The sequence below is a fragment of the Oryx dammah genome, unplaced genomic scaffold (genome assembly GCF_014754425.2).
Source record: "Oryx dammah isolate SB20612 unplaced genomic scaffold, SCBI_Odam_1.1 HiC_scaffold_27, whole genome shotgun sequence".
NCBI classification, from domain to species: domain Eukaryota; kingdom Metazoa; phylum Chordata; class Mammalia; order Artiodactyla; family Bovidae; genus Oryx; species Oryx dammah.
In genome coordinates this window covers 13,339,694-13,358,810 of record NW_024070211.1, presented here as the reverse complement: position 1 = coordinate 13,358,810, position 19,117 = coordinate 13,339,694, and the positions used below count along the sequence as shown (strand labels likewise).

At 56.3% G+C, this 19,117-nt stretch overlaps 1 protein-coding gene across 1 annotated transcript; it reads left to right on the top strand.

Annotated features, from left to right (window-relative positions):
* The first annotated feature begins 1,604 nt into the window (after positions 1-1,604).
* On the top strand, positions 1,605-18,741 carry SDC3 (syndecan 3). The gene is made up of 6 exons (XM_040228992.1): positions 1,605-2,138; positions 3,352-3,518; positions 8,497-8,720; positions 10,557-11,170; positions 13,431-13,722; positions 14,669-18,741. Exons 1-6 carry the CDS (start codon positions 1,605-1,607, stop codon positions 14,833-14,835), a joined length of 1,998 nt encoding a protein of 665 aa, XP_040084926.1. The 3' UTR covers positions 14,836-18,741.
* Positions 18,742-19,117: the final 376 nt, after the last annotated feature.

Below are 19,117 nucleotides of genomic sequence, written 5' to 3'. Positions count from 1 at the left end.
AGGCCTGGCTGGAGGGAATCCACAAAGGATTCAGTGTGGGAGGAGCATGTGGGCTGGGCAGCTGGGGGCCTCGGTGGGTGGTCCTGCTCTCAGACACAAGCTTGGGGACAGGAATAATTGAGCAGGGTGAGTCAGGGTGGCTGAGAGGGTGACGCTAGAGGGCAGGCGGCTTGATGGATGGAGCGGTGACAGGGGTGTCCCAGCCCTGGGCTGAGGAGGAGGCTGCTCTTCCCAGGATTCCGCTGTCACCCTCTGTCCAGGTGTAGGCGACAACAGTGAGGGCCTGGGGCTGGCAGGGTGGGAACTAGGCTGTTGCAAGAAGCTGGCGGGTGGCCTGTGAGATGTCTGATCGCTGTAAGCCAACCATGGCTGCCAGCCGGTCAATGCCGGGGGAGGGAGCTGGGCCCTGCCAAGCCAGCCAGTCTGCAGTGAGACGCAGCTCTGTAGGCATTGGGCCACCAGCCTGCCAGCTCCCTCGGAGGCTTTTGTGTTCATTTCCTTTCTGCTGGTTCCTCTGTTTGCTCATAACTCATGACCAGCCCCAACGGGGGTCTCGGCAGAATGACTGGGGTGGGGGGGCGAGGAGTTTCAGAGAACCAGGAACGGTAGACAGGGGAACTCAGAGCATGCTGTTTCTAATAACAAAAGTACTCTGAGTTTATTGTAGAAAATTTGGAAAATACAAACAGATCCTGAGTGAGAAATGAAAAACCACTTGTAATCCCACCACCCAGAGAGAGCCCCCTGGGAACCTTTAGTAGAAATACACTTTGGTATTGAGTTCATTACCAAATGAACTTTTGGTAATGTTCATTACCAGGATCAAGTTCTACGTATTTTTTCTTTAACCTATTTTTTAAACTTAATGATGATCATAGTACTAACAGCCAACGTTTATTGAGTAATTCATTAATGTGTGGGCACCCTAAGTCTGTTACAGTGAACCCCATGAGGTGGTTGTTATCTTTGTGTAGGAAAACCAGGCTGACAGAGTTAAGTACCTGTCCAAGGTCACCCAGGTATTGAGAGACAGAACTGTTTGTATGATCCTATCAACAGTCATGCCGCATTGCCTCCTGACAACCAGAGTGTACATGTCCTTGCATATTCTTTGAAATGAGTTAAAAAAAACCCTTTTGTTATGCATTTATGCCTTTTAACAACCTGATTAGACAGTGGATTTGTGAAAACACAGTTATTGATAGCTGCATAATATTCCGCGTCATGGTTGTGCCCTAAGTTCTTTAACTAGTCCCATGATGTTGGGAAAGTAGCTTATTTCCCCACTTTCTCTCTTATAAATAACACTGCCCTGGCTCTCTTTGACCCAAGGGCTGAATTCTTGGGCACCCAGAGTGTCTGAATCAGAAAGGCGGCTTAGAGCTCCAAGCCCTGGTTCATTTCCAAATGAGACTCAGAAATGCAGAGACAGGGGTAGGGGGTTGGGGGTCGGGGGTAGCTTGTCTGGGTCTGGGAGGCTGTGGACACCTGAGCCAGGATGCTGCGCACTCTCTGGTCCAGTGTAGATGAGGAATATTGCCATCGTGGGGAAGGGGTTCTAGGGAGGATGGTTGGGAGCGCAGGGGTGGGTAGTGGAGAAGGGGATGGAGCTGATGGAGTGCGGCTCTGGCGGGGTGGGGAGAGCTCTGGTGTCAGGATGTCTCTGTGCAGAGCAGTTGGCTGAGAGGGGATGGACCCAAAGGGCTGTTTTCCTGCCCTCTAGGTTACACTTGCGGGAGATTTGGGGGCGAGTGTTTGGAATAAGGGAGGTTGGGAGATGTGTGGGGGATCGATTGTGTGTCTGGGCTGTGCTGGTTGTTTGTAGAGGGGCCTTCTCAGCCCTTGTGCCCCCTTCTCCTCCCCCAGGCCCCTCTGCTCCCCGGGACTTGGGGTCCGTAGCCCCTTGCCACTGGCAGCCTCTGTGCCCCGCACCCCTCCGGCAGCCAGTAAATGTGGCGGCTGCTGGGTCTCCAGCCAGAGCAGCTGTGGACGGTGGCGGGGTGGAGACCGAGGCGTCCCCCTTCCCGGGTCTGGACTCCCCATTGTGTTACCCCCTTGGCTGTCCTGCTGCCCAGAGCCTGGCCCCGGCCCACATTCCTGTGGTGACGCTCCGGGTCTCCGGGCTGGAGCTGGTGAGCGTGAGGGGCATTGAGTTCTCACAGGACTGAGGGCCTTTTGGGGACGGGGGTGGTGGTGGGGCGCTGGTGGGGATGGAGCCTCTGGGGATCTAGAGGGCTCTGCCGAGACCACCTTGCTTCCGGGAGCGGGTGTGAAGTCCCACTGTGTGTCACTGGACTGATCGCTTCACCTCTCTGAATGCTGCGTCGTCGTAGGCTAATTCCCCACCACCCTCTCTTATCCCCTTTCTGAGCCTCCGTGTCCGCCTCTGTAAGAAGAGTGAACTTAGTGATCACTCAGGCCTGAAGGTGGGGTCGGGGTTGTGGGATGTACCGCAGTAATAGTAACAAATGGTTATTAAGTGCCAGCTGTGTGCTGAGCAACAAGAGTGCTTTTGGTGCATTATGTTACTTGATCCTTACAACAGCTCCATGAAAAATATATTATTATTTAACCAAACAGAGGTTCAGAGAGGTTGAGTAACTTGCCCAGGGTCACCCAGCAAGTAAGCAGAGCTGGGCTTGAACCCAAGTCCAGCTTGGGTTCAAGAACCCAAAGTCGGGCCCCCAACCATTGCTCACATGCCCTCTAGTCACAGGAGAGGGCAGCCCAAGTCTGGCTAATGTGGGGAAGGAAGCGCGGGCAGAATTAATTATACTTGATTTTATTCTTAGTTTCTGCAGCATGATTAGCACTGCGCAGGGTGCTGGGCTCCTGGCCCCCTGCCAGCTGACCTAATTTGTGTGTCTGTTTCTGTAACTCACCCTTCCTCCCCGCTCCCCCAGCATCTCCTTTTTTTTCTCTCTGTGCGCTCCCCTGCTGTGTGGCTTTGGCAAGCCCACTTAGGCTCTCTGGGCATGAATAGTGGCACCTGCAGCCTGGGTGTAACTGTCTTGATTCTACTCCCCTCAGGAGTTCAGTGAGGCTTACATGAGATAAAATCTTCAGAATTCATAATGGAAATATTAACATCCACCTAGCAATAATCCCAGCTACATTTCTTTATTCAGTTCCCAGCGTTGGGTCCTGTCCTTAAGCCTGTTACATGCATGATCTTCTTTGATCCTCACAGCACCCCTGCGAGTCACATACTGCAGTTGTCATCCCCATTTTACAGATGAAAAAACTGAGGTGCCAAGAGATTCAATGGCTTGCCTGATGTTCGATGGGCAGTGAAGGGAGGAGCCGATTTATTCTGGTTTAACCTCTGTGTTATCCTGTTTCTCTGGGGAGGCTCGTGATGAGGTGGGGGGTGCAGGTGGGGCGTTGCTCGGCATGAGAGATCCTAAACTTCTGGTCTCCAAGGAAGGCTTGGAAGGAGGCTGGGGACTGGAGGAAGGAGATGCCTTGCCTTTCTGCCTGAACACGTCCCCTCCTCCCAACCGCACTGGAGAGGGACGGTGATGGAAGTTACCCACCCCAGTGGCTCTAAAACCCTATGGAGAGGATCAGGTAGGGGTGGAGAGAGCCAGTGGCTGGCAGCTCACGTCACTGCTGATCCCATCGGGGCAGGGAGCCTGAGTTACTTCTGTGGGTCAAGGCTGTGGGTCAGCATAAAGTAAGATGGTGACAAGGGGGAAGTGAGGAAAAATGGCAGGGGGTATGTCCATTGGGAAAGGCGCCACCTCTCACCTGGCGTGTGTGTGCTTGTATGTACCCTGGAGGGAAAGTGTGCGGGTGTGTGCATGGTGCGCGTGTGTGGCGGGGAGTGGAGGCAGGTGTCAGGGGCCTGTAACTGGTTGTCTGAGTGGGGGCACGTATGTGTGGTGCCGTGGGTGCCTTTTCATGGATGCGTGGGTGGAGCTTGTGGGCAGTGGGTATTTGGGAGCATTTGGGGTGTTTGCCATGTGCCAGCGTGTGCATGGTGTGGGCGGGTGGTAGTTCTGAGCTGAGGTGGTTCAGGGGCTGTGGGTCACAGGTTTAGGAACTCTAGATGAGCAGCAGATTGGGGGCGACCTGGAAGGTTTGGAGAAAGGACCCAGAGGCTGAGAACCCACGGTCATGTCTCAGTTCTAGACCCCAGGCTCAGTGCCTGCCTCTGCGAAGTGGGTATAATGAAGTCGTGGGAGGCTCAGTACCTACATCTGTGAAGTGGGTATAATGAAGTCGTGGGAGGCGGTGCTGGTTGAAGCCAGTGACATAGGTTAGAGTGCTTCCAGCACCTGACCTGGGATGGGGCCTCCACAAGGGTAGGCACTGGTCTCTAGAGCCCCCTGAGGACCCTCAGTAGCTCCCCCAGCTAGCTTGGAGTTTCCTCCGCTGCTGGGAGAGTCTCTGGGTGGGTGTCTTGGCCTGGACAGGTGGTGGCAGGAAGCAGAAGATGCAGGGGCTTCTGCAGTGAGCTGTTTGTGTGTGGGGAGTGCAAGCGTGAAGAAAGGTTCTTTACAAGTTGTGAGGTGTGGTCAGAGTCCACGGGGTCACTGCTATGGGGAATATGAATAGCAATGCTTGGTTGTGGGGAGGGTCTGTGTGTGCCACCCGTGTGGTTGTGGATCTTGTTGAGCTTGTGTGGAGTGTGTATTAGGTGAGGAGAGGGGTGCAACTATGTGTCTGTGTGTTTGCAGCTGGGGGGCAGCAAATGGGTGAGCCTGTGGTGGCATGTGCTAGGCTGTTGTCTGTGAGTTGTGGGTACACAGGTTGGGGTCGGTAAGTGTGGATCACGACTGTGTGTGCGCGTCTGTGCTGGGTGTGTGTGTGTGTGTATGCATGCATACAGGCACCCTTGTTTGGGATATGTTTATCAGGCATGGGAGGGTGTGTGGTTTACCTGGAAGGGACACAGTGAGGGTTGAGGGAGGCTGGCATTTGACTTGGGTGCTCTTTCAAGGGAATTGGTACAGATTATTATGCTAATTATGCATGGAATTATGCAAATAGAGAGGTCATTTGGGGGTCAAAGGCTGTTTGTCATCACCCCCTCTGGTACTTGTGACTTCAGGCTTTCCCTGCTGTCTCCCGGGTTCTGTTCCCCAACCCCCCTCCTCTCTGCAGCCCTGGTAGCTTCAGCACCCCTATAGCATTCCTGGGAGGGCCCTGTGAGCACTAACTAGTCCCCCAGGGAGGGGTACAGCTGGCACTTAGGCGTGGGGGGTGTGCGGGCAAGATGGAATCCTGCACCACCCCCCCACAGGTCTCAGGTGTCCCAGGGTTAAGTTTCCCGGGGTGAACTCAGGGGTGCCTGGTTGTTGGCCATCACCCCCTCTACTCCATCCGGGGGCTGCTCATTTTTTGGAAAGAATGTTTTCTTGGATGCAGGTTTGGAAAATCACTGAGGTGGCCCCTTCCCCAGCTTTGTGTCTGATGAGCATGAGGCTAAATTAAGATGTGAGAGAATTCTCTCCCTCCACCTCCCACTCTTGCCTTCTCTCTCTTTCTCTTGCACACCCAGCCCTCCCTCCACTCCCTCCTCCCTGTCACCCCGCCCCTGCCCCTCTGACCCCCGGCTTCCCTCTGTCCTTGCATCTCTGTCCCCATCCGGTGCCTCGCCCTCCCCCTCCCTGTCATTCTCTCTGTTCTTCCAGGATCTCTCCCTCTCCTGCTCCCCCCACCTCCCGCCCTCCTCCCCCACCCCCCCACATCTCTGTGGGGAGTTGGAGCTCCTGGTCCTTAGCATGGAGGAAATGGTCGTCATGGTAACGGTTGTCATGTCGATGGCTACTGAGCTAGGGATGAATAGTATCTAGGTGAGAGCTACCTGAGTGGAGGCTGACGGGTTCACAGGAGGCTCCATACTTGTTTCTGAGCCTCAGAGCTGCACCGCGCGTGCCCCCTTTTAGTGTCTGTACCCCCCCCCCATGTATGTGCCTGTTTGCACCCAAAGGCATGCCAACACACAGTGCCTTTCTCTGGCTGCCTCCCTCTGGCTGCCTCCCTCTGGCTGCCTCCCTCTGGCTCCCTTTAGGTGAGTGTGTCAGGGTGTGTCTGGTATGTCATTTCAAGGCTCTGTGTGGCGTTGCAGGGGTGGGGGGTTTGAATTTGTGCAAGCCTCTCTGGGAGCAGGTTGTTAGGGGCTGCTGTGTGGTGCTGGTCACTGTGGAATCATGAAGACTCCCTATTTTGGCCCCCAACCTTTACCCCAGTTTGGGGGTCCCCTGAGACCACAGACTTCTTGGGCCCTTTCCTCCCAGCTAGATGGCTTTCAACTTCCCTGAGTTGCTTGGAAGGACGTAGAGACAGTGAAGATGCTCTGGGGGAGAGACAGTCTGGGCCCCACCCCTACTCAGGCCCCATCATGCCTCATGTCTCTGGCTTTAGGCTGCTGGCCTAAGAATGGAGCACAAAATCTCTAAGGGACCCCAGAAGCTGGGGTCATAGAGGCTGGTGGGGGGGGACCACCTAGCCCCTTCCCTTTGGGTCCTGGGGATTTATTCCTCTAGTAAGTGGGAGCAGAGATGGCAACTGGGAAAGGTTGGATGGTAGCTGCTCTGAGCTCCTGAAATGTCTAAAACGGAGGAAGACCCAGCAATTAGTCACGGAGCAATTACTCTAATTGTTCCACTCCATGACTCACTGGTAGCAAGTAAATACTGATTAATTCATTACTTTGAGACTGTGTGTGTGTGTGTGTGTGTGTGTGTGTGTGTGTGTTGGGGGGAGGGTGACGGGTATGCTGGGGGAATCTCCTGGCTCCCCGCCCTGGCCTCCTGCCCTGCCTGGCCTGGGTAGGGCTTTAGAGCAGGTGGTCGAGGCTCGGGGCCCGGAAGCCAGGATCCGGATACTCTCTCTAGCTCCATAGGAACTCCAGGAGGGGGCTGTCAGGGGCAGAGGTGTGAGAGGCTGAGCACAGGTCGTGATGCTGAGCTAGCCCCTCTCCTGCTAACATACCTTCCATGGCTCCCCATGTCAGTCAAACAGTAGGGGTATTCAGACTCCGCGTCAGACCTTCTAAACTGCTGAGTACTGTTTTTACAACATTCTGATGTGCAGTCAGAATAAAACCTGACCAGTTTCCAAGAGAAAAGTTGCCAGCCGAACCCTGAGAGCCTGTGATGGGGCTTCCCCAAACTCAACTCTGGCCTGTCCTGCGCCCACCCACCCCCTATCCCCACTACCCAGGAATTGCATCCTCCAACACCAAGCCCATTCCTTCCCAGATACTTGCTGATACCCACTGTGTGTCTGACATGGTCCTGCTCCATCAAGGTATAGTTTACTGGGGGTGGGCACAGTCACAGAAGAAGTATATACCCATGCCTGCCCAGCTCACAAGTGGTGAGAGATGTGAATTCAGAAGCACCACATGGATGCTCTGAAAGCTCAAAGTAGGAGGGCTTCTCGGAAGAAGGAATGGGGAGTGAGAGTTAGCTGGTGGGAAGTTGGAGGATGAGAGGATGGGAGGGAAGAGTGTTCCAGGTGGAGGGAACAGCATGAGTTAAGGAGGCAGGAGACACCAGGCAGGCGTGTTCCAGGAGCAGACTGGGACTGGGTGCCTGGACTGCAGTGACTGCAGGGGTTCTAAGGGACCCTGGATGAGGCCCCCAGACCCAACTCTGGTGGCACCGGCTCTACTTCCTCACCTTGGAGCCTTTGCTTATTCTGGTCCCCCTGCTTGAGATGCCTTGCTCTATTTCTTTTTTTTCCTCTCTAGTTCAATTGTTTAAGACCCAGGTGCTAATAACCCTCTAGAGCTGAGCACCAGCTCATCTTTCTCTGAAAGCTCTCTGGACGCAGGGACTGTGGCCGGGCTCAGTCTGGATCCAGGTTTGCGCTCCTGTCTTTGATGTCCTTAGTGCTGGCTCTCAGGCCGGGGTTGCAATGGGGCGTGGCGGGGGGATGGTCTGGGCCCAGGAGCCACAGCACCCCACCTTCCCAGGTTCTGATTCTGGGAAGAGTCTTGGAACTGGAGGGCTGGACTCCCCTCACCCCGCCAGACCCCCAGGAGACCCTTGTTGGCAGACAGAAGTGGCATCCATGCCCTGAGCTGATTCTGGGCAATGAAATACTTTGGAGGGAGGTTTAGATGGGGGGAGTTGACTTTGTTTTGGGGAAGACCAGAGCCAGGAACTCCACTCCCTTCTCTCCCTCCCCCATTACCCAAGTTTCTTCCCTCCCAAAGCCGCAGCCCTCCCCAACACCTCTGTCTGTCTGATGGGACGAATGGTCCTGCCTTTGGGATTTTGAGGTGCGAGGCCCTGCATCCCTTGCAGAGTCTGGATCTCATCACATCACATGCTCTCTGGTGGCCTGGGGCAGTGGGGCCTCAGTCTTCTCGGCTGTGGAAGAGGGCAGATGGGGCTGCCCTGTGCTGAGCACCTGCTGCTTTGAGGCGCGCTCAGCACATATTGGCACACTGCGTGCCCAAAGCACCCTGACAAGGCAGGAAGTGGTGATCTGGCCTACCGCGGCTCTGTTTCCCTCTGGAGGCCACATCTGATGCTGTCCTTCCACTGTCACTTGGCCTTGGAGAGTGCCGGTTGCTCCTCTGGGCGTTTCCAGGCCGCTGGCCTCAGGTGCTGAGCCCTTTGCCCAACTCTGCCCTCCGCAGGCCCAGCGCTGGCGCAGTGAGAACTTCGAGAGGCCCGTGGACCTCGAGGGCTCTGGGGATGACGACTCCTTCCCCGATGACGAGCTGGACGACCTCTACTCCGGGTCGGGCTCCGGCTGTAAGTATCCACTTCCCTTTTCCTACATGTCATGTCAGCAGTACCAGTCTCTCTCCAGTGCCCCATCCGAGGCTTTGATGGCAAGGAAGAGGAGCCTTCATAGGGTAGACTCCCTTAAACGTGGGGTGGGGGAGGGAGAGAGCATTCAGGGGCAGCTCCTTGACCTTAAGCACGTAAAGGGCAGGCCGTCCTCCCCCGGGGTAGAACCGGGGCCTTAAGGAGCCCAGCACTCCCAGTTTCTCTGTCTCTGCGTCTCTGTTTGCACTGTTTGGGTCTCCCTGCTGACCTCCAACCTCTGTCAAGGAACACAGACTCTTCTCAGTAACCCAGGTTTCATACTGTCGTGACCACTTGGAGGAACTTAGTGGTCAACTTTTCAGGTGCAGTGAGCAGAGACCATTTGATTGGCTCAACTTGGGTCAGGTGGCCCCCTGCTCTGTCCAATCAGGGGTGGCCAAGGGCGGGGTTAGGACAGTGACGGAAAAACAGGAGGGGCCTCCAGTGGTGCCAGAGACAAACCAGTTCCATGGTCCCGCCCAGAAAGGCCCCAGAGTAGCCTGAGATAAGCGAGGCACGCTAAGGTGAATCCCAGTTTCTCTACCTAATGGCCGTGCTGTCTTTGGCCGTTTTCCCTCCCCCGAGTCTGTATTCTTATCTGTAAATGGTGATAAATTTGCCTTCTTCTCGGAGCCTCTGGGGGCTCTTCCCAGGTGGCAAGTGGTTAAGAACCTACCTACCAATGCAGGAGACGTTAAGAAGGGCTGGTTTGACCCCTGGATGGGGAAGGTTCTCCAGAAGAGGGCACGGCAGCCCGCTTCAGTATTCTTGCCTGGAGAATCCCATGGACAGAGGAGCCTCGCAGGCTACAGTCCCCCGGGTCGCAGAGTCAGACAGGACTGAAGCGACTTGGCACCCGCTCACACACGCCGAGCCTCTGGAAGGCTTCAGGTTAAGAGTCAGGGCCTGGCACAGAGATGAAGCTCTGCAGCTGGTGGTAAAAAGGGGTGTGTTGAAATTGGGGCCCTGGAGGGGGCAGGCTGAGTCTAATGGAATGGTAGGGGTCTGTGTGCTTTGGAGCTGGCCACCTACAGCCCCTTGCCTCTAGTCTCCTCACTTTAGCCCATTCCTTTAAGCATCTCGTGAGTTATAAATCTCATGAGAATCTTCATAAAATCCACCCTGATGGTGGGTGACATCTCTACTTCCACACCTCTCAGGCTCCTCCCCACCCCTCCTCTGCCTGGTTCAGTCCCCCCTGGGAGCTGGTATGGCTTATCTCTCTCTCTCCTTATTTTCTCCCAAGGCCCTCCCTTCACCTGTCTGGGTTTGGAGTCCAGATTGCTCAAGCAGCCTCTATGGGAGAGGCTTGTTCTTCTTGCTGTCTGCTTGTGCCTCTGGGGGTACTCATGTAGCTTGTACGCATGTCTGACTCTTCCCAGAATGCCACAGCCATCCTCCCCTCCCCTGCCTGCAACCTCCAGCAAGATCTGAAGCCAGTAGGGCCTGAGTTGCCACTGCCTGGATTCAGTCTGCTAGAAAAGCTCTAGACTAGGTGGGCTGGAATAGTTAGGGAAGACTTCGTGGAAGAGGTGGTCCCTTAGAATTTTTGGCTAGGCAGAGAGGAGTTGGGAAGCATCACTAGCTCTATCAGTCAGCTGGTAAGCTTTGACCAGACTGTGCCTTCCTCCTTTCCCTCCTCTTGTCTTGGGAAAATTATGCAAAGGGTGAGGGTTGGGAGCCTCCCATCTTGATGGCTGTTGCTTATCTGGGATCCTCATGCCTTCAAATCACCCAGCTTCCTAGCTCTTGCCTTCTCCCCCTCCCCCACCCCCTCAGACTTTGAGCAGGAGTCGGGCATTGAGACAGCCATGCGGTTCAGCCCAGATGTCGCCCTGGCAATGTCCACCACCCCCGCGGTGCTGCCCACCATGGACATCCAGCCTGTGGGCACCCCATTTAAAGAGCTCCCCTCTGAGCGCCCCACCCCGGAGCCAGCCACCAGCCCCCAAATGGTGACAGAGGTGCCAGAAGAGCCCAGCCAGAGAGCCACCACCGTCTCCACCCCGACGGCTACCACCACTGCCACCGCCACAGGGCCCCCGACGGTGGCCACGGTGCCCGCCACCATGGCCACTGCCATGCCCAGCATCCCTGCGGCGCCCCCGTCCGTGGCCACCACCTCTGTCGTAAGGACCACCGGCGTACGGAGGCTTCTGCCTCTGCCACTGACCACAGCGGCCACAGCCCGGGCCACCACCCCAGCGGCGCCCTCACCTCCCACCACGGTGGCTGTCTTGGACACAGAGGCCCCAACTCCCAGGCTGGTCAGCACAGCTACCTCCAGGCCAAGGGCCCTTCCCAGGCCGGCTACCACCCAGAAGCCTGATATCCCTGAGAAGAGCACCCTGCCCCTGGGGACCACCGCCCCTGGACCCACGGAGGTGGCTCAGGTGAGCTGGTGTGGAGAGGACAGGGAGTAACAGGGCAGAGGAGGGTGGGTCGGGGGTTGGGGCGCGGGGGTGGGGGTGGGGGGAGGAGGATGGAGCTGGACAGGGTTGGAGATCTAGCAGGTTCTGGAGGTGAGCCAGACAGGGAGCGGGAGGGTGAGAGAGGTATGAGGCCAGGGCTGGGGGTAAGTCACAGGATGAGGACAGAGGTCGAGATGGATGGGGATGGAAGAGGGACCGGGCCTGGGTCTTTAGATGTTAGATGAAGACATTAATGGGGAAGGAACTGGGAGAATGGGAGTGTTAAAAGGGGCAGGGGCCAAGGGCCTGTGTGTTCTGGTTAAAAGCACAGACTCAGGAGCCCTGCAGTCATGATTGGAATGCTTCTACCACCATGCGACTTCAGGAAGTCACTGATCCTTTTTATACCTTTGTTTCCTTATCTGTGAAAAGGAGAAAAGAATAGAATGCAGATCACAGGGTTGTGAGAATTAACTTCCCCAACAGGGCCAAGGCTCTTAGAACAGTGCCTGGCAATACTAAACACGCAAAAAGTTTCACTTTGTTATCACCACCACCGTCATCATTGTTGTTGTTGTCCATCTGAGGGGGATTAAGAGCTGGGTGGTGGGAGAGGAATATTGCAGGTCACGTTCATGGAGGCTGCCTGGGTGGAGGCGCAGTGCTAGGCACTTAGCTGTGCCACCATCTCTTCTCCCTCTCATGCCTACCCCACGGGGGCGGGGAGGGGCATTGCCACCATCCTCCCTTAAGGTGGGGCCACTTTCCAAGCCTTCACAGGCAGCAGTGGCAGAGTCAGGATTTGAACCTGGCAGTCAGCTCTAGGGTGTGTATGTGTGTGTGAGTGTGGGGGGTGTGTGTGTTATGGATGGTGTGTGTATTTGGGGTATTATGGATGGGGTAGGTGTTTCAGGGAAGAGGATGAGGATACCAGGAATGCCAGGATGGGGAGGGGATCAAGGAAGTGGGAGAAGGAGCCTGATCCTTGCTGGCGCTGCTGGGCAAGGAGAGGATGTAGTGATATTGACTGGGGTACTAAAGCCCTTTGCATCCGCCTCATCGAGGAGGACCCCCCAGGCTGTGGAGCTGCCTTTGGGTCAGCATCAGCCCGTCTGATCCCCAGCCAGCCCCAGCAGAACACAGGCCCTGCTCCAGACTCCTCTGAGCAGCTAGGGGAACCTGGTGTTTCACAGATGCTTGGCCAGGCAGGCTGGGGACGCAGTGCTGGGGCACGGAGAGCAGGTCGTTGGTGCAGCCTCTGGGCGTGTGCATGGCCTTTCCTGGGCCTGGACACTGGACCCACTGTCTCCATGCGCACCTGTGAAGCAGCTCCATCCTTGCTGCAATCCCAGCTCTAGTTGGGATCCTGCCTCCAGATGCTGGGAGCCATTGAGATTTTTGGTGCTCTTGGACTGACCTTGGGGCTTCTCTTGTGGCTCAGCTGGTAAAGAATCTTCCTGCAATGTGGGAGACCTGTGTTCGATCTCTGGTTTCCCTTGTAGCTCAGTTGGTAAAGAATCTGCCTGCAGTGCAGGAGACCTGGGTTCAATCCCTGGGTCGGGAAGGAAATGGCAACCCACTCCAGTATCCTTGCCTGGAAAATCTCATGGACAGAGGAGCCTGGTGCTCTGCAGTCCATGGAGTCGCAAAGAGTTGGATGTGACTGAGCAACTTACACTTACTTACTGGACTGACCTTCAGGCTAAGGGACTCAGCCTTGCCCCAGGCACATGGATTGAGGATCAGGCCCAAGTATTTAAAGTCTGCACCTAGCTGTCCCCAGACAACAGTCCCTGACCGTAATCTGCTAAGGATTATTACAAAGGCAGCTGGAGAAGGAAGGGATGGAGATGGGATGGGGACCAGGATGTGGCCAGGATGAGAACAGAGGTAGTGTAGTGTAGTGGTTAGGGACACATATTCTGGAGTTGGATAGATCTGGATTTTAGTTCTGCTTCTACCACTTACTAGCTGTGTGTCCTTGGGCAAGTCATTTAACCTTTCTGAGCCTATTTCTTACTCTGCAATGTAGGGCGCTAATACCTTCTTAATGGGAATATTGTGAGGGGAAAAGGCCCATGATGTGCTTAGCACAGTGCCTGGCCCATGGTGAGTGCTTAGTGAGTGTCAGCCCTCCCAGGGAAGTGGAGTGGTGGCAGTGGGCTAGTGTGCATGTGTGCATGGCTGTCCTGTGGCAGGGGTTCTGGGCCTGGCTCCTGGGCTCATGCTACCCTCCCTACAGACCCCAACTCCAGAGTCCTTCCTGACCACCATCCGGGATGAGCCAGAGATGCCAGTGAGCGGGGGACCCAGTGGGGACTTTGAGCTGTCAGAGGAAGAGACCACACAGCCAGACACAGCCAATGAGGTGGTGGCTGTGGGTGGGGCCGCGGCCAAGCCATCACCTCCGCCCGGGATGCTGCCCAAGGGTGCCCGCCCAGGCCCTGGCCTCCTGGACAATGCCATCGACTCAGGCAGCTCGGCGGCTCAGCTGCCCCAGAAGAGCATCCTGGAGCGGAAGGAGGTGCTCGTAGGTGAGACTTGGGGCCTGGGAGGAGCCCAGAGTGGGCAGCTGGTGGGGCCTCAGTTTTCCCCCTAGAAACCCAGGACAGGGAGGGTAGGGTGTGGGTTTCCTAGGAGCCTAGTTTCCTAGGAAGGGAATGCTGGGGGTTTGGGGACGCCAGGACCCACCCTCTAGTTCCTCTTCTGACCCTTCTGATCCCAGAGTCTGGCCCTGACTTTGTCCTACCTCCCGCACTTTCCTCAGCACCCTCTGACCTCTTCTCAGACTCTGCCCTTGACCTCCCTGGGCCATGCTGGTTTACCCCTCCAGGACCTTATCCCCTGGATCCTAATCTAGGGCCCCATCCTAGGTTTGATCTGCTCCCACCCTTGATACCAGCCCCGAGGACCTGCCCTTGGCCTTCTCTCCTGAAGAGTCCCTGGATTTGTGGTCCAAACCCTGTTCCCCACTTATGAGCAGCATGGCCTTGGGCAGGTCCTTCACCTTTCCAGGCATGCTTTTTCCTTATCTACAAAATGGGTGTTATCATTTTGCTTTTAACCAGTCTCAGCGCATGTGTGTTCATGTTAACTGTTCCACAGTTGGGATGTGTCCTAGTTTAGTGGCAGAGTTTTTTCTTTCCTAAGGGTATATAAAATACTGGAGCATCTTGTTATTGATGGCATCTTACATTTGATGAGGACTTAGCACAGCACCTCCCTAGTAGCACTGTATGAAGATTCCACGTGTTCATATGATTAGAACAGTGCCAGGCTGAAGTGAGGAGTATCAGTGGCAGTCAGTGCTGGTGTTTTAGCATTGACTCCAGACTTCACTCCGACTCTGGTCTCAGGTTTGAGATTCCCAGCCCTCTCCCAACTCTTGCTTCTACCTGCAAGGACCCTCTGCCCTTTCCTCAGGCTCTAAGCATGTCTTGCCCTTCCTGTGGCCTTGACCTTTGCCCTCTTTCTCCGCAGCTGTGATCGTGGGCGGGGTTGTAGGCGCCCTCTTTGCTGCCTTCTTGGTCACCCTGCTCATCTACCGCATGAAGAAGAAGGATGAGGGCAGCTACACGCTGGAGGAGCCCAAGCAGGCGAGCGTCACATACCAGAAGCCTGACAAGCAAGAGGAATTCTACGCCTAGCGGAGCCAGAGTGCCTCCCTGTAGCCTCAGCGCCACCCCTATATCCAGTCCCTGGCCTGGCACCCCCAGCCCCGGCCTGGGACTGGGCCTGGGGGACATCCTGGCCCCACTTCATCTCTGCCACCCTCCCAAGGTCTGCCCAGACTGCCAGCTTCATGCAGCTCTTCCCCAAGGGACAGGGGGGCACTGCCGTCTGCTCCAGACTGTGCCCTTATGAGCTCATCACTTGTTCCACATACTCCTCCCCCCACCACCAGCTTGGGGCTTTAGGACCTCACATCAGATGGACAGGAGGAAGGGAACTCCTGATTGGCTGGTGGACAAAGGGGTGGGACTTCAGCCCCAACCTGGCCCCACAGGGCTGGCTGAGGTTTCCTTTTGGAGGCAGAGAGGCACTCCGGCTGGTTTCCAGGACAAGCATTTGGCAAGCCCAGCCCTTGAAATCATTGGGACACTGCACCCTGTTGCTTCTGTCCCAGGCTCACTCTCTGCCTGGGTGAGATGGTACCCCTCGCCCACCAGCCTGTTTTGTCCTGGCCTCTCTGGGGTTATGGGGTCATTTTCCCTCACCTCTGCTCAGTGCACATGCACCCACAGGCTTCACTTCCTTCCTGGTCTGCCCCAGCTTCCTGCGAGTGCTCTGGCAGCCACTGGTGAGGAGGGGTTTGCACCTCCTTCTTCCTAGTGGACTCTGCACAGACACCGTCTCTCACATGGTTACATGTATTGTCACACACACAGAGAAAAGCACGCAATGACAAAATCACGTGATCTTGACCACCTAACTAATCCAGATATGTCACAGACACACACATGCTTCCAAAGATGTTTATTCTCATATGTTTCTTATGTGCCCCGCCCCCCGCCCCAAATGCTTAAGACAATGCAAGTCACTAATCATCATAACCTAATGGTAACAGTGTGGCCTGCCTCTCTCTCTCTGCCATCCCGCCACCCCTACTCCTGCCCACTCACATACACTCTGACACCACACATGTTGCCTCCAGCTTTCAGGCTCACTGGGGAGGGTGCAATTAGGCCGAAACAATCAGCCCATATTGGGTCCCCAAGTTGCCCCGTCACGCTCAGCCTTCACGACCCCTTTACCAACCACATTGCCACCGAACCCCAGTGAATCAGACGCAATCCCATGTGGGTGCACAATCTCACCCACACCCACACAGCCCTGCTGTCATGCTTGGACACTTGCCTTTCCTGGAATTAAGTGTAGTGTGGGGGACATGACCACAAGCCCCTTCAGGGCATTGCAGATCTGCTGAGCCTGGCTTCACCCTACCTGCTCCCTCCCCTCTGAAGCCTGCAAAGGGCTTGGTTGGGGGGTAAGTTCCCCACTTGCTGAGGAAGGCAGGCTGGTTCCTGGAATTCAGTCTTGGGCTGGAGATGGGGCTTGGGTCTCCCAGGACCAAAGGCTCCTGGTGGGGAGGGGGCATGTGGTGAGGCTCCTGGTCTCCTTCCATCCTCCTCTTGCTCTGAGCTAGGGGGTCGACTCTGCCTCCCAGGACACAAGTCTCCAAAGTGCCTGTGAGGGTGGGCCTGGCGCCTGGGCCCTCTGCACCCTCTCCCTTTGGCCTCACCAGGCCCACCTCAGCCCTACCCCTGGGCCTTCTTGGGGACCTTCCAGTGGACCTGTGCCCATGCATTTGGCCAGACAACCTGATGTTTCTGCTGGCTGCAGCAGAAACAGTCCATCCAGACACTGTCCTTGGCTGAGGGCTGAGGACAGGCAGGGTTGGGGGTATCCCAGGCTCCAGCTCGCCTCCCTCTTCTTTGTTACCCTTCAAATGGGGCCACTTCTGTAGATATTTTAAACGTGGGGTCACAAATCTCCCATGGGGGCTGTGCTTTGAGAGGGGTCTTGGAGCCAAGGGATATGGTCTGAGTCGTGGGTGGCTGGGGCTCACCCCTCCACCCCTTGCCTACAACCCCGGTTAAAGTCAGAAAGCCGGGTTTTATTTCTGTTCCCTTTTGAAGACTTGCTGGCAGGAGGCTTCTGAAGGGTGAGGGCCGGGGGTGCCTGAGGCAGTGAGGGTGAGGTTCCAGGGAGCTCCTGCAGCCTGTCTTTTCCACTGTCTTCCCAGGCTGAGGCTCCATCTCTCAGACCTATAGGCCACCTTGGCAAGGCCTGGAGGCTTGTGAGGACCCTCCCTGGTCCGAGTCTTTGCAGGGCAGGAGCAGAGGGAGGCATCCTAGGCTCACGATCTGGTGGAGGCGACCTGGCCTCAGTCGTTCCTGGAGCGGAAGGGCAGGGGGATGAGGGAGACCAAAGCTGGCCCCAGCATCCCCTCCCTCTACCCTGCCCCTTGGCATGCTGCTCTCTTGGGGCAGCAGCTCTGGTGAGAAGGCCCCTGGGCAGGCCAAGGCTGGGAATCCAGGGAGCAGGGAGGGGAGAGGACCTGGACCATCCAGGGATGGTTTGACCGGGGTTGGAGGCCCAGCAGTGGGCGTGGCCTCTGCACAGCCCCTGGTGGGGGCAGGGTCCAGTACAGGACAGCTGAGCAGGGCCTGGGTTGGCTGGAGTGGGCTCGGAGGGGCTGCATGGGTCCAGCCCGACCCCAGCAGGCCTGACTCCTCACCTTCTGTGGGCCAGCCTCTAACCTGGGGCCTGGGGCTTCGCCAACCGACACCCGATGCCTCTTTCTGCATCCTTAGCGTTGGAAAGAAGAGACTGAGGTCTTCATTCATTGACCCTGGCCCTGAGACAAATGTCCAGGCTTTATCTTCATGAAGTTTAAAAACAGTCCAAGTCCAGCACGGCGATCCAAGAGCAGGCCATGAAAAGGATGAGCTGGTTGTGAGTGCAGGCCTCACCCTGCCTGGACACAGGGTGTGATCCGTGCAGGGCCTGCCCGAATATGTCCCCAGGCACCCTGGTGCTCCTGGGGAGGTGTCCTGCAGGGGCCTAGTGTTTCCAGGAAACACGGCCGATTCCAAAGGAAGAGGGGCTTGTGTGCTTGACAGCCTCTCTGGGGCCTCAGCTGCCAGAGAGGACAAGGCGGGCCGGGGTCAACCCCACCCCCAACTGTGACTTCTAGAGCCCAGGCTCTATCTCCTTAGGGGGTGAGAGGGGTACCTCCCCGGAAGGGTCGGTCCCCTCGATACGAAGCAGACGGGTGATCACTGGGGCCCAGGCCGGGCAGGTCGGTGGGCAGTGGCTTGGGGTGCTCAGGCCAGACCCACCTGGAGTTGGCAAAGCCATCTGTCCAGGCCTCCAGGCTGGGGCCCTGGGCACAGGGAGCAGACACACCTCTGCGTCACAGGGCAGAAGGGGCCACCACCTCCTTGACGCTCCTGAATTCCTTCTCCTGCCAGCCACTGCCCTGGACTTGCTTCCCCAGGCCTCCTGCCTGTAAATAGAAGTCCACAAACTGTGTACAGATTTACGGAGATGCTGAGGCTGGGCCCCAGAGTCGCCATCAAAGGGCTCGTGGCCCCAGCATCCCCCGGGTGCCCAGCAGGCAGCTCAGCGCGGTGGCCCCAGCGTGGTGAATGCATGTAAATATTTTTCGTAGGCAGTGCGGCTCCAGAGAGCCCCCTGAAGACTGTGTCCACTCCCCAGCCCCCGCCTCCCACCATGTCCTTTCTCCTGTACAGATCCTCCAAGAACCCAACCTGGGGTGGGGGGAATTTGTCCTTCCCTCCCCCAGGCCTTCTCTGCCCCTTCTCTTCCCCCTAACCTGTTTATTAACCATACCTGTCGCGAGTTCATGGCCAAAACTCAGTAGGAAAAAGCGGTGGAAAAAGACTGGAAAAAGAAACCAAGGCACCTGTCCCACTGGGTGCTCCCTGTCCCAGCCTTGTGAAGGAACTGTTTGTTTCCTTTTTTTTTTTTTAACACTTCCCGTGCTGTGCCCATTTATAAGAGGAAATAAAATTAAGCTGAAATGATGCATTGTGGTCAGAGTGTGAGATAAGCATGGAGGTCATTTGGGGAGGGGCAGTCCGTGCCCCCGCTTGGGTCTCAGCCACATCCCCCTTTAAAGGAAATTGAGAAGCCAGCAGAGAAAATTGACCGACAACCCCTCGTGGGAACCATTATGGTAACAGCTGCTCTTGCTTTAGAGTGTTCAGGAAACCACTGAGCTGTCTGCGGCCAGGCTGAATGGGGGCTGTGGTTGGGCAGGGGCCAGGACGGGCTGGCGTTGGGGGCTCTGTGGTCCACCCCCAGGGGAAGGACTGGTTTCAGGCCACAAGGAGAGAAACCTGAAACTGCAGGGTATTGGAATCAGTTGGCTGAGGTGAGATGTCTTTAGGTTCTGAAGGG

Coding starts and splice junctions, on each gene's coding strand:
- SDC3 (XM_040228992.1), top strand. CDS start 1,605: ATGGAGCTGATGGAGTGCGGCTCTGGCGGGGTGGGGAGAGCTCTGGTG. Junction 2,139..3,351: donor CCGGGCTGGAGCTGGTGAGC/GTGAGGGGCATT, acceptor TTCTCTGGGGAG/GCTCGTGATGAGGTGGGGGG. Junction 8,721..10,556: donor CTCCGGGTCGGGCTCCGGCT/GTAAGTATCCAC, acceptor CCACCCCCTCAG/ACTTTGAGCAGGAGTCGGGC.